The following is a 13,775-nucleotide window of genomic DNA, read 5'->3' on the forward strand; positions in this document are numbered from 1 at the left end:
ACTATTTTGGTGTCTTGATGCATATGTACATGTACAATAATACATCTCAGTCCTTATAGTTCTCTCAAGGAGGATTCATAATCATGAGAGGCATTAAATATCCTATTTAAGAATACCATTCTGCCAAATTATCAAGTATAATCCTGTTTGGTTCCCAAAAATGGACCAGTCCCTTTTCAGTGGAATGATAAATTTCCATGGTCAATAAGCATAAATGACTACCTTTAATTTTTAAAGAAATAATGTTTGCATTTAGAATAGAGATGGATAAAGATCTAGGTTTACTCAACTGTTTGCTCTCCCTGACCAAAGCTCTTGTCTTCCACTTTAGTCACTGTCATTAATCACCCTTATAGAATGATAAAGTTTGGAGGGTCTTTGAGCTCAACCCTCTAATTTACCCTCTAGTTTTTTAGTTTAAAGCATCCATGACAAATGATGATCCAATCTCTGCTTAACATTTCCAATAAAAAGGAATCTACAACTTCCCCTTGAATTAGATTCACTGCTATCTGCCTGTAACTTCTTGGCTCATCTTTTAAGGAGAGGAATCAGATGAATTCAGGCAAATAAAAGAGATTAAAGTTATAAGTCTAAGTGGCAAATTAAAGATACACATATTTCCAGGCAAATTACAGATACACATATTTCCAGATCTAGACAAAGCCTACTTCGGGATTCTTAAAGGACTTTAATATGAAACTGATGATCAGTTTTTATTTATTTCCAAGAATTGAAAAACTACTAATTTAACTGCAATTTTAAAAAGTACTAAAAAGATACAGAAAAGTATTGTCTGTCCTTTACATCTGGATAAAGTGCCAGAAAGATTATTAGTAAAAAATAAACATATTCTTAAACTTATTATTCCCTGCATATTTCATAATTTTCTGCTTCTGCCACATTAAAGATTACAGATTAAAATAACTTCACATTCAACCCTGGAACTGCAGATTGTGACCCCCATCTTAGAATCTGTAAGTAAATCAGACAACAGTATTTTTCTGAAAAGTTTTTAATTCTTAAAAATGTCATTAAAATAAATACAATCCCAGAGCAGAAGACTCCCTTATATACATAAAATTGGGGAGGAGAGGGCAACAGATAGGAAGAATTAAAATAAAGACCAATTAGAGGCTAGTGTTTATACAGAGAATTCTTTTTTTTAAAAAAAATGATATCACCAATTGCAATATTAGTGCATTATAAGCCAGGAAATTAGGTCTAGAAGGGATAAAATTCCCCCAATCCCCAATCTGTAGTGGTCAGCACAGAATCGCCCATTAGCGCGCTGCTCAAAAGAGGGACACTGTAAGCAGACACCCTTCTTGTAGGGTGTCCAAAATAAATACACCATTTTATTTACAAAGCCAGTGTTCCAAACAGGGATTACTCCCTTTGCAGTTAGTTTTTATAAAAAGACAGAATGAGCACCGAGTGCAAAAGAGCCTTATAGCATCCATGCAGTTAAGGCACTAGGGGTAGAAGAAGGGAAGCAGTGGTGTTGGTCATTTTAAATTATTTTAGATGCCTCTGAGGGAGATTATGCAATGCTGTCTGACACCTGAAAATGTTGCTGATCAATGGATGGTGGAGAATTTTCAGCTACTTGCCCCTCTTCAACAATTAACAGAACATGGTTGCCGTGTAGTAAGCCTCACTGAAGTAGGGAAGATTTACTTCTGAGTAAATATGCTTAGGTTTGCAGCTATTGGTGTTGGATCTGGGTGGACCGTTGATTTAGGAATGTTACAAGTCAGTCACTTTGTTCTCCACAAGAGCTGCAATCTGTTGCAATCGATATGCTAGCTGCATCTTTTGGCCCATTGGATCATCTTCTAGTGCACTGATTATCTGCAGAAAACACATACCGACAAAACCAGTTGAATTCCTGCCCGTCCTCTTCAGAAATCTTTTGCTATCTTTCCTCTTCTGCGTTCAACCAATCTCCGCCACCTCCAACAGTAAGTATTCTCTCCCACTCCCCGTGACTAAGTTCCAATAAATAAAATACCTGATCATAGTATTTGTTAATATAGTTGTAAAGTTCTTGCAGAGCCACCAAGCAATTGAGATCAGAGGAATATTTCTGCCAAGACAAGATACAAAACAGTAGTAGTTTTGTAAATCACTTTTTCCATATCAGTACAGGCAAATCACCATTATATTATACATGTATTTATATACATACTATTGTCCAAATACTAGACTGCCCTTGCCATCTGCATCTTTAATAATTCTACAAAATTATAATTTATGTTGGTTTAGCAAATCAGGGAAGTGAACACACATCACAGCACTCTCAATTCAAGGGGCATCCCAGAAATTGTTTTTTGTCTTGTGCTAGTAGCCTGTTTCCACTTTGTGGAACCCTATTCAGAACTAATGTGACCTACTTTCAAATAAAAACCATTCCAAATGGCGTATGCCTAATCTGTTGTCCTTTTAGTCAACTCATATTTCTCTGTGTTACCATTTAATATGGCAGGGTAGGGTTCCAAGCAGTCTCTACTGTCAAACTAAAGAAGAAGTGGTGGTTTTTTTAAAATGAATTGTTGGGCTGCACCAAATGTAAGACATGTGTATGCAGAGACACTCAATGTATCCGAAGGAACTCTTGTAATATACAAGCTGGACCTTCTACTTCACTTGTGAGTTAAGAGGGATTGGTTATGTTTAAAAGAACTAGTGTAAGATTACTGAAAAAAGGCAACCATGAAGCACACTTTGAATCTGCAGACGTATTATAGAAATTATCACAATTCATGCAAGTAGGGCTTATTTGTAGTATGAAGCAAATGTTAGCTTTAGGCTTGCTGACATGAGTGTTCACCTGTACAGGAAAGAATTGTTCTATATGTTCCCAGCCTACAATGAACTGGGCTTGTATAATTACTAGACATTTAGGAGCAGTTGTTTAGGTTGTTTAATTCTCTTCCCATAGCTAGTTTGTGAAGCTGACAAGATTTTTTTTAAAAAATATACTACTTTGGTTCTCAATAATGAACAAGGGAATGCTGGCATTTATTTCTTACCCCTGAAAGTTCAGTCAAGGCTGAGTTCATCTCTTGGTAGCTGGCAGGAACAGTCTGTTGAATATCTGCATAATACCTGAATAGGTGTGGGAGGGAAGGCAAACATTAGTAAATAGACAAAATAATACATAGGGAAGATCATGGGATAAATGCTTCAGATCATTTATTCTATCTAAATCACTTTCCCCCCCAAACTTTTGCAACTTTAAGATGAATGGACTTCAACTCACAGAATTCCCCAGCCAGCATTCATCTTGAAGTTGCCCAATTTAAGAAACACTAGTCTAAATGAGGTTGAACCATCACTCCTAATATCTCTTATCTTGCTATCTAGATTTGTCAGGGAGTATAGTTCAGTAACACAAGGAAAGTCACAAGTTTTCCATCATTGTTAGTAGCTACCCAGACTCAATATCAGTGGCTAGACATGTTAATATATTTTCCCCCCACCGAGCAGGCTTTCTGAATTATAAAGCTTTTGTGAAACATAAATAAAACAGTTCAAGAGCCATTAATTAAATTGATCTGGTACATTCCACATGCCAGTTTCTATTTGCACAAGGAGTGCTCAAGTAAAAATGGCTCAGAGCTCAACTATACCCAAGAATTATAGCTTTTTCTATGGGAAGCCTTCCTCTACTGAAGATTGACCATCTGTCTTACATGTTGTTGGGTTTTCTCTGTTACCACTTTTCTCTTCTTAGAGACCGGCAACGTTTGTGGAAAACTAGCAGTATTGATAAACAAATGATAGATGCCAACTGTTAAGTTTCCCTTTTATTTCATAAGGGAAGCTGAAAAGATTTTCAGTCCTTGCGATGTGTATACATGAGGGGAGATTTATTGCCAATTCGTAATTATTAGAAGACATGGATGGAGTAAAAGTTGTATGTATGTTTTTCATTTCACCAAAGTGCAGAAAAACTGTAAAAGTCAGCTTCCTTTCAGTGTCTTAATTAAATATCTGACCATTATTAAATGCCCTGGTTATATAGATAATGTTTGAAACTGAATTAATGCAAAGTCTGAAATCTCTAACGCCAAAAGAGCAGGCTATATCAGATTTCCTATTGTTGGAAATGTTGGGGTTAGGAAAAGCAAACTATTGAGTGCACTGTCTAATTTCTTGTTCCTTTGTAAATGCTAATAATACTAGAGCATTATGCAAAAGGAGGGAAGCCATACAAATTTGCAGAGAAGCTGCAAAGTAATCTTTCCTTATTTGTTTACTCACTATCTGTGCACAGCTCTCTATCATCACCTGTTGTTTTCATGAAGGGTGTTTTTTAAATTGTATTTTACATTTTGCTCTCACTTACTTCTCAACCATTTGTTTGTAGTGTGGGATTTCCCTGGCATAGAGTAGTTTGTTGACTGGTGAGTCCTGACGTAGGAGAGATAAGCAAGAAAAAACAGAAACTGATTTTTAAAAAAGCGAGTAAAAAGATATCCAAGCATCATATATTATGTTTCTTTTTCTAGTTATGATAGCCTTTCCAAGGTCTCAAATCCATAGTCACTGAGAATTACAGTATATGAATTGCCATCCAATGTACCGGAGAGGCTTGCAATTGGGAAAGCTAAAGTATTGGATACTGGTTTATTTTTTAGGCTGGCCAGGGATAAGTTTGCAAATTGCACTGCTGTTCTGTATCCATATGATGAGTCATATTGGATTTGCACAAGAGAAAGCTGGGTTCAAATCTTCCACTAACCATAATGTGTTTCACATGTCGGTGGCTCAGTATATTGTGCACATCTAATCAATTACGAATCAATCATGGAAAAATGTCATGTGATGTGCAAATTTACTCAGCTTCCAAAATCAAAATTCAAGTCATTAACAGCCATGTCACTATTTTGTATAGTGGTATTTATTAGCTGCCTGATTTCTATTGAATTAAGATACACATTTTAAAATAAAAAAGGAGAAAAACAAAAAGTCCAACTCAGCATTCTACAGTATATGAGCAGGGCTTATGTTCCAAAGCCTGTTCTGAATGCAATTTGCTGCATAGTTGGTATAAAGTTAAGCAAAAAAGAGAAAATAAGAAAGAAAGGTTAGTGTCTTAACTGCCCCACACCAGAGATGAAGTTGCAAGGCTTCTACTTAAGGAACATGATTTCTAGGGAATCTTTGGCCTTACTACCCCTTTATATTCTAAAATTTGTCTGATACTGCTTCAAAATCTACCATGCTTAAACTTTGTCCCACATTATTTTATTTATTTTTATTTATTTATTTGATTTGTATCCCGCCCTTCTCCTTACCGGACTCAGGGCGGGATACAAATCAAATAAATAAATAAAAATATAGGTTTGCCACTAAAGAGAAAAAAACTATCATGTTTAACAGGCTCGGAAGATAACCTTCCTCAGACAAGCTCCTTGTAGGCATGCTGAACATCAAATCCTATAACTGCTGGCCATTTCAATTATATTTGTTTGGAGAATATTAGGCAAGGAAGGGAGAATATTACATGGGAATGAGGTAGAGTAGTTTCTTAAACTTTTTTCTCTCAGGACCCCTTCCCACTCTTACGGAGGATTCGAAAAGAGCTTTGTTTGGATTATATTTATCTATATTTGCCATAGTAAAAATTAAAATGGATGCATTTCTAAAGTATTTATTGAATTAAGTAAAAATAACTACTAAATCTCTTAAATATTAATGTAAATAAATGAAAAGCCTCTATATTTTTTAAAAAATAAAAATAATAAAAGAGAAAAGTGACATTGTTTTACATTTTTGTAAGTATTTTCAATACCTGGCAAATAATTTGGATTTTGCAGACCCCTGAGAGGGTCTTGGGGGATCCCCAGGGTTTCTAGAGCCACATTTTAAGAAATACTGAGTTAGAAGAGCAAAACATGAAGGGAAAACATTCTCCAAGACCCCATTTATGAGTGGAGACCACCTAATCAGCTTGAGCCAAGTTCATTCTAACAATGCTGGGAACAGACCACAAGATTCTGCCTATTGAAGGAGGGTACAGAAAACATATAATAAATGCTGACTAGTAACGATGTCAAATGCCAGTCATAACATGGATTAGATTTTCTGCTTATAGTGAGATAAGCATAACAATGAAGTGAAGGTCGACACTAATTAGTTTTATGGTTAGTTCTTCCTAGTTCCTGCTTAAAAATTATAAGTGCTGATTTAAGATAATTCATGAGCCAGCATCTGCAAATGCCTAAGTAAGCTATGAAGGAACTTTACTTGATAGAGACTTGTCTTTACTGACTGGGAAATTTGTACCAGGCTGTACCAGTTTCACATGACAAGATCTCCTCCATGTGGGGAAAAAAAAACAGTTCCTGAACTTGGAAGAGCTGGTTGTTAGGAGGGAAAAAAACCAGAGTTGTTTTACTCACACTCTCATTTTCTATATGAACTGGTTACTTATTTATTTTTTCTGGATGATGGAACATTGTATTTCTGGCCTTGACTAGTAGCCCAGTGACAGAGTTATCTTATTCATCAGTGATAAAAATTTATATCTTTCATTTCATTAAACCCCTTCCAAACCGCATACAAACAATTTACAAGCCCCACTGGAGGGTTAAATATGTGACACTCATCCAGTAAGCTCTCCCCATATTTAGAATATGGCTAAGGGCATTCCCATGAGAGAAATGAAAAAGAACACCTGTTACTGTGAAAGACGCAAGATAAGTAAACAATCTGGAGTCAGCCAACAAATAAGGAAAAAAGTGTAAAATCCTAAGTACTTCTGACTATGTCATGCAATTGACCTCCTGAACTCAATGGACTTCACTTCCAGAAGATGTGGGGGCAATGACTGGCCTATGATAGCTTTTCAAGAGACCAATTTGGAGAGATTTATAGCTCTGTTAGAACGTAATAAAAGAAAAGAGGCAGTGGCTTAATGTTAACTGTCATGTTCAGGGATTAAAAAAGCCTCACCCCTTGCTTTTTTAGAGCTTTCCAATTGTGCTGGCCTGGCTGCCATTGAGAATACAGCACTGGACCAGATGGTCTGATCCAGGGAGGAAGGGTACAAACAATCTGCTGGGCTACTGGCACATTTAAGAGCATGTGATGGATGCAATCCTAAAATGGCTCTGGCAGGGAAACTTAGCTATTTGCAAAATGGCTACTACCATGACAAGTCAAAATAGAACATAAACTAGTACTGTGTTTCTCAACCTTGATAAATTTAAGATGGGTGGACTTCAATTCCCAGAATTCAAGGGATAAGGCTACCAAATCTGGATAGTAAAAATCTAGGTGACTACTAGATAGCATCAAAGGGATATAGGAAAATTTAATTATTTTACTGTCCTCTCTTGCAGTTTACAGTGGAAGTATCTGGGTATATGTTGATACCTGCAGTCATCACCCTGCATAACCCTGCAGGGAAGCTATGTTAAAATTTCTACACAGAGGGAGTAGAACTGATGAATATCTATGTATTTACAAATACTCAGCCTGTTTCACGTTCAAATTATTTTGGTTTCTTGTAGTCTAAAATCTTATATCAGCCTGATTCAAATTTTGTAGCTGGGCTTTCAAGGGATCCCATCTGAATAACTTTCTCTTTTATCAGACAATTTTTTTGGAGTGCTTATAACCCTAACAATTATTTTTCTAAGACCAGAGAAGGACACTTCTGAAAGGAAATGTAGCAGAATGTCAGACATGCTGGAGAAGCTTTTGAGAAAGAGATTACACTAGTAATTTGAATGAAATGAAAATGCCTATATCTAAAAAAGACAGCATCTTCAAAGGGCTAAAAAAAAGGGCTGAGGAAACCAACATATTATTTAGTTACCCAAGAGGAAGCAATAGCAAGGATTGGTCTGGTCTGACCAGTTCTGCAGGATATTATGGGAGACTGTGGGAAAGCAATTTTTGCAGCAAAAATGAGAAGTAAAAACTGTTTTGCAGAATATCACCTCATCTCACCTCCTTTCTAGAGCTTTAGGCTTTTCAGGCAAATCAGAAAGTATTTTATAAATAATATTCCTCAGACATCTGATTATTACTTGTATTGGACTAAGCAATGATTAAGAAGGTTTATTTTTTACAAAAAAGGCTTTTTTAAAAACTACAGTACTTGACAGTCTATAATGTATTAGACCTTCCTCAGGGAATTATAATATAAATTTTATAAAATTATAAAATATAAACGAAGATTGAAAAACTTAAAATGTGGGTCTGTTTCCAGAGAGCAGATTAATTATAATTACAATTATAATTATATATATATATAATTATACACACACAAACACAAACACACACACACACACATATATAAAAGTCTATATCCCTAAGCATGCACAAAATATTTTTTTCTTTTAGCCTGGTATAATATAACCAGAGGAAAAATGAAAAATAGTTTTGATAGGTAATATTTGACTTGCAACCATTCATTTAGTGACTGTTTGAAATTACAACATCACTGGAAAAAGTGATTTATGACCATTTTTCATGCTTAAAACTGTTGCAGCATCCCCATAGTCACGTGATCAAAATGTGGACCCTTGGTAACTGACTCATATTTATCACGGTTATAGACTTCCAGGGTCATGGGTTTTGCAACCCTCTAACAAGCAAAGTCAGTGGAGAAGCCAGATTCACTTAACAACCAGGTTACTAACTTAACAACTATGGCAAGAAAAGTCATAAAATGGGGCAAAAGTCACTTAACAACTCTCTTGCTTAGCAATGGAAATTTTGGGCTGAATTGTGGTTGCAAGCTGAGGATTAGCTATATATTAGAAAGAAAGAATACAGACCAAAATCCTTTAGTCTTGATATAGAGACCAAAGGCTGATGTGCCCCCATAAGCATCCTGGCCATCTCCAATGTCATTATAAATAAAAACAAAAAGATTTGAAAGACCCACATGACAGTTTTTCCACGGGCAGAAATGCATGGCTCCATCCCTCTCAGCCACTGAAAAAGCGACCTCGTGCCCACCCTTTTCTACTTCATATCAAAAGTAGTGTTCTGTATCCTCCTACTACATTTTATTTCATTGTAGGTAAAGACATCCTAACTAACAAGAGTGCACCATGGAAGGAACGTTCAGTATCCCCTCCATTGACAGATTGCTGCCCTCCATAGCTATTTTTTCCTCAACTTCACCAATGAAATAGTGAAAAGGTGGGCCTGTCCTTAAAAAAATAAAGTCATATTCATCTTGAGTTCTGCCATTTTCCTTATCTAGCCAAGTGTCAGACAAAATTGAGAGCCAGTTTGCTCAAGTGGTTAAAGCACCAGGCTAGAAACCAGGAGACTCTGAGTTCTAGTCCTGCCTTAGCCATGAAAGACAGTTAGGTGATTTTGGGCCAGTCATTTTCTTCAGCCCAATTCACCTCAGAGGAAAGGTGTATTAGGTATGTTTGCTACCCTGAGTTATTTATAAAAACAATAAAGAAGTCTAAAAAGAATGTAAAACTATGGTATTTTTTTAAAAAAGATCAAACTAAAAGAAGGAAAGGAGCAAGGAAATCTTTTATTCTACTAATTCAACCAGTTTCATTTTTATCTGATTTATGAATGAGAGTTCAGCAGCATAACGGCATATAGTGTAGTATATTATGCCAACTGGTTATTTCCCAAGTATATACTGTAGTGTTAATGTAATTCATATTTACTTGAAAGTAAATTGTTTGATCCACTATTTTAGATACCATGACACAGAGGAAGAAAATTACATTATAAATTTACATATCTGCAAGGGAAAGTTTTTAGGTGTGGGAAAGGATAGGTTTTGCAATCTAGAACATTAAGCCAAGTGATGTAACTCAACTAGAAGTTCCTGAAAGGGAAATGGACTTGTGAGTTTGATGAGAGTAAACCCATTCCCACACACCATCAGCAAAAGGATTGTTGAAATCAGCATTTCTGCAGGAGAGTTTGAAGCTAGCCAAATCCAATGCATGAAATCTTGAAACCAGAATGATGCTTAATGCCTTAAAACTAATCTGAAAGCGAAAAGGTATTCAGGCGCATGCATTAGACCTCTTGTATTATAGAATTCCCAAAAAATTATTAAAATGTGACAAGTTTTATTCATATTTGAAATTAATTAGCCAAGTGCTAGTGAGGATACATCACCTTAACTTGTCTTTATTAACAACTTCAACTTCTTCCAAGAACACTCTAGTAATTTCCCAGTTTCTATTCATCTTATCTATTGTCTTTTTACTCTTTTTACTTCCCTCAATAAATAATGATTTATTTTGTAGTTGTCATTCACTCATATTGCATATCTGAAGTAAAGTATGTGAATTTCTGCTTGGTGCCATTCCAGATAACAATTACCCTTTATTTATTCCAGGAGTCATTGATTGCTTCCCTTTGTCTTCCATTATACCATAAATAGCCATCTCCAAATCCATAATTTCAGTGTCTATATTAGTTTATTATTTCTCACAATATCCAGTTTTCACAGCTCATTACTTTTAGAATTATCACTATCAATCATAAACTTGCTAATCTAAGTTTGTCACTGCTTTATTTCTTGATGAAGGAAACCATCAGGAATTACTTTGAAGTCATGAACTTCATTACTAAAGAACCTGAGGAATTATAGAAAGAACTTAAAGAAAATGTTAAGGATGGATATAAAAAGAGACTGCCAAAAATAAAGAGGGAAGAAAGCAAATTGGATGTCAGAACAAATTGTGGAAATTGCCAAGAAGGGAAGAAAGCCAAAACCAACAAAGACAAAAATATCATGGGGAATATCTATGTGATTACTAGGAGTCAAAAATGATTTGATGGCACATAATCAATCATCCATAGGATTTTTTTTACTTTTCTAGCATAACACCAATTTTAACTTATTCTTAAAACCAAGAATGCAAGGCTATATATCATTTTCTTTTCTTTACCACCAGTTACAAATAGCATCATCTACATATCACAAACCACTAAATGTTTTGCCCTCTAATTGTGATTCCAGCTGTGTTCTCTTCTATTCCTAACATTTGGTTAATATGCATTCTTGCCTTTCTCTCAGTCCCATCACTATTCTGAACCATTTTGTTTCCCAAACTCAGTTTTTAACAGGATCTCTTTGTTCACTTGTAATGTCAAATGTGTAATTTAAGAGGACCCTATATCCTTAAGGAAGGGTATATCCTATTGAAGACAGGCATATTTCCCAAAACCCAGCCTCCAGAATCAATAGCAACATTATCTTATTTGCATTTAAGCTTAGCTTGTTCTGTCATACAGAATGCTTTACAGCCTGAAGCCATTAGAAGCTCTGTAGCCATCCAATCCTAAACTTGCAGGAAAGTAAAGCTTTAAGTGAATATTATTTGTATATTGATGTCAATTAGCATCAAACCTGTGAATTATCCTGGCAGCTTTATATCAAATACTGTGGTAGACAAGACAGAACTTTGCACGTAAACATGCACTCAAATTCAAATCTGTCTCCCTGTTTACTCCATGTGCACATATGCAGACTTACCCTGCCAACTTTGTGTTCAGCGGTTGTGCACGCATCAATAAATGTCTGAGCAATGACAGTGAGATTTGCATCCACATTATCAGAGACACGCACATCAAAAATGAATTGTGGGTTCTTGAGTGTATTCACCCAGAAGCGCAGCAGCAGACTGAGATGGATGAAAGAAAAAAATACGTTAAAATTGAGGGATCCATGACATCTTCCATCTGCTAATCTTTAGCCTTTGAAATCTCTATCTTCCTCCAATCTTGAGTAAATCTGCCTTTGATCAGCCCATGCAAATCTCACCTGTTGGTTTTCCAGATATGCAAAGTCTCAGGTTCAGTAACCCCATGCCGTGTTGCCAACTCATCCAATAGGTCAAATAGATACTTGACAGCAATTGGTACGGGGCGGTTTACACTCAGCACTGCCTGGAACACATCGTCCACAAACTTCTGTAGTGTTCCCTATGGGGAGTCAAGAGGAGGAAAAGAAAGGCCTTAGAGACATGCTGCTGCATTTTTTCAAGGAATGAAAAATGCAAAATACCAATATTTAAAAGTTGCATGTATTACAGCATCACCATTGCATTCCTGACACTTGCAACCTCTAGGAAGCCCTAGCTGATTTAATAGCATGTCCTACTCTTTCCTGTTTTTTTTATCCAATTATTTGCTCTTTGGCAAATAATTTTGTTTAAAACTTTGCAACCATCTTAAGAAACATTTGTCTGAGTAAGTCAACTTCTCAGAATTTAATTTTAAATTGTTCTCATGTGTCCCTGTACCATATCATAGTCAGGTTCTAGCTTAGCTGTTTGTGTGCTCTCTTTTAAAAGTACATCCAGGATGCTCACAATACAATGCAGAGCTAAACAGCATAGAAGAGAAGTGTGAACTGTTTCTTTCAGGGAAGCCAGTTTCCCTTTTCTCCTTGTCTTGACAAGCTCTTGGGAATCCTAATTGTGAAGCCACTGCTCTAAGGTTCTGTGCATTTGAGGACTAAATGGGATGGCTGGGAAAAGGCATTTCAAAAACACCATGTTTGTCTCTTACCTTCATGGAAAGCAGACGAGTGAGATAGATCTCAGGAATAGCCTTTGCCCGCTCTCGTAGGCTGCTGCGCCGGCCCTGCTGCTGCTTTGTGGCTTCTGGTTCTTCTGTGGGCTTTACCAAGTGCCAGAGGCGTAGGCCCCCCTCCTCTCCATCCTCTAGCATTGGGGTGTCTGGAAAGGAAGCAGTGAAATTCATTTGGCTATAAGACAAACCAATCCCTCCTTTACCACATCTTCCTGACAGCCATCTTGCCTTGGGGATGCAAGAATTATCCGTATTACAACCTTGGGTAACATCTGTAGCTGCAATCAAAAGTGTGGGGGAAAGTATGAGGACTATAAGAAGGCGATTCAGTAAATCTTTGAGGTGACCACTGCAGCTCAAAACAAGATAGACAGAAGCCTGGATCACAGAGGAAGTCTATATAATCACTGTTGATAACGTTAGCTGAGTAAAGAAACATCTGGGAATCTCAAACATTACAAATGGGAAGAATGATTTATTGTTTGCTTTCTGGTGCCCTCCTAATGTGCTGAATGACAACTCCCATTATTCTTGAGGCAATATAGTCACTGGAGTTAAGCACCAGTTAAGCAGTGCTAAACGGTAGAGAAGATATCATGTTATATAAGGTAGCAATGGTTCAAAACCAAATGTTTTTGCCTTTGTCCATGAATAACCAGAATTGGCTGGATCCATTTAACCCAAAAGAACCACATTACGGCTTACAAACAATGCAGGAACCCACACCTTTGCTTTGAGAGACTCACTTTCTCCGAAGAAGAAGTTTTGGCTTGTGCCTTGGGAAATGTCATTGTGAAGGCGGGGAATGAGACTGACTGTGGCCCCATCAGGAACCTGTGGAAAGAGGAAATGGAGGACTGCAAACAATGAAAAATGGTGAAGCCCAGCAGAGTGGCTGTGTCTGCTAGTATGATATATATATATAAAACCAGCTAGCACGCTCTAATGTAAGGATAAATAGTTGTTACCTTCCAAGGGCTGCATTTTGTTTTTAGGTGCCCAGGGCTGCAGCAAAGTAAGGGGAGGCAACATTTTCCTGATTGGTGGAGGATTTCCAGTTTAGAAATAGCAAACACTATGTCCCACTTTGCTATTGCATAGCAAATACTATGCAGTATTAAACCACATGGAAGCTTAGATACTAATTTTCCTTGTTGGGGGTGGGTTGGTAAAAATGGAGACTTGGATTTTCTGTATTTTTGCTGTTGAAATTTGGTGGC

The 13,775-nt window shown here is 36.7% G+C and overlaps 1 protein-coding gene across 1 annotated transcript in view; it reads right to left on the reverse strand.

Annotated features, from left to right (window-relative positions):
* Window positions 1–908: 908 nt before the first annotated feature.
* PLXNB3 (plexin B3) overlaps window positions 909–13,775 on the reverse strand; it is a 55,723-nt gene continuing 42,856 nt past the window's right edge. Inside the window, exons 27-34 of the mRNA XM_015815108.1 lie at window positions 13,302–13,389; window positions 12,532–12,701; window positions 11,783–11,943; window positions 11,495–11,642; window positions 4,355–4,419; window positions 3,036–3,111; window positions 2,015–2,089; window positions 909–1,854 (exon numbers count right to left, since the gene is read on the reverse strand). Of these exons, the coding sequence (XP_015670594.1) occupies window positions 1,750–1,854; window positions 2,015–2,089; window positions 3,036–3,111; window positions 4,355–4,419; window positions 11,495–11,642; window positions 11,783–11,943; window positions 12,532–12,701; window positions 13,302–13,389 (888 nt within the window). The 3' untranslated portion in view covers window positions 909–1,749. The remainder of the gene's footprint in view (window positions 1,855–2,014; window positions 2,090–3,035; window positions 3,112–4,354; window positions 4,420–11,494; window positions 11,643–11,782; window positions 11,944–12,531; window positions 12,702–13,301; window positions 13,390–13,775) is intronic.

The sequence above is a fragment of the Protobothrops mucrosquamatus genome, unplaced genomic scaffold (assembly GCF_001527695.2).
Source record: "Protobothrops mucrosquamatus isolate PMUCROS unplaced genomic scaffold, P.Mucros_1.0 scaffold315, whole genome shotgun sequence".
NCBI classification, from domain to species: domain Eukaryota; kingdom Metazoa; phylum Chordata; class Lepidosauria; order Squamata; family Viperidae; genus Protobothrops; species Protobothrops mucrosquamatus.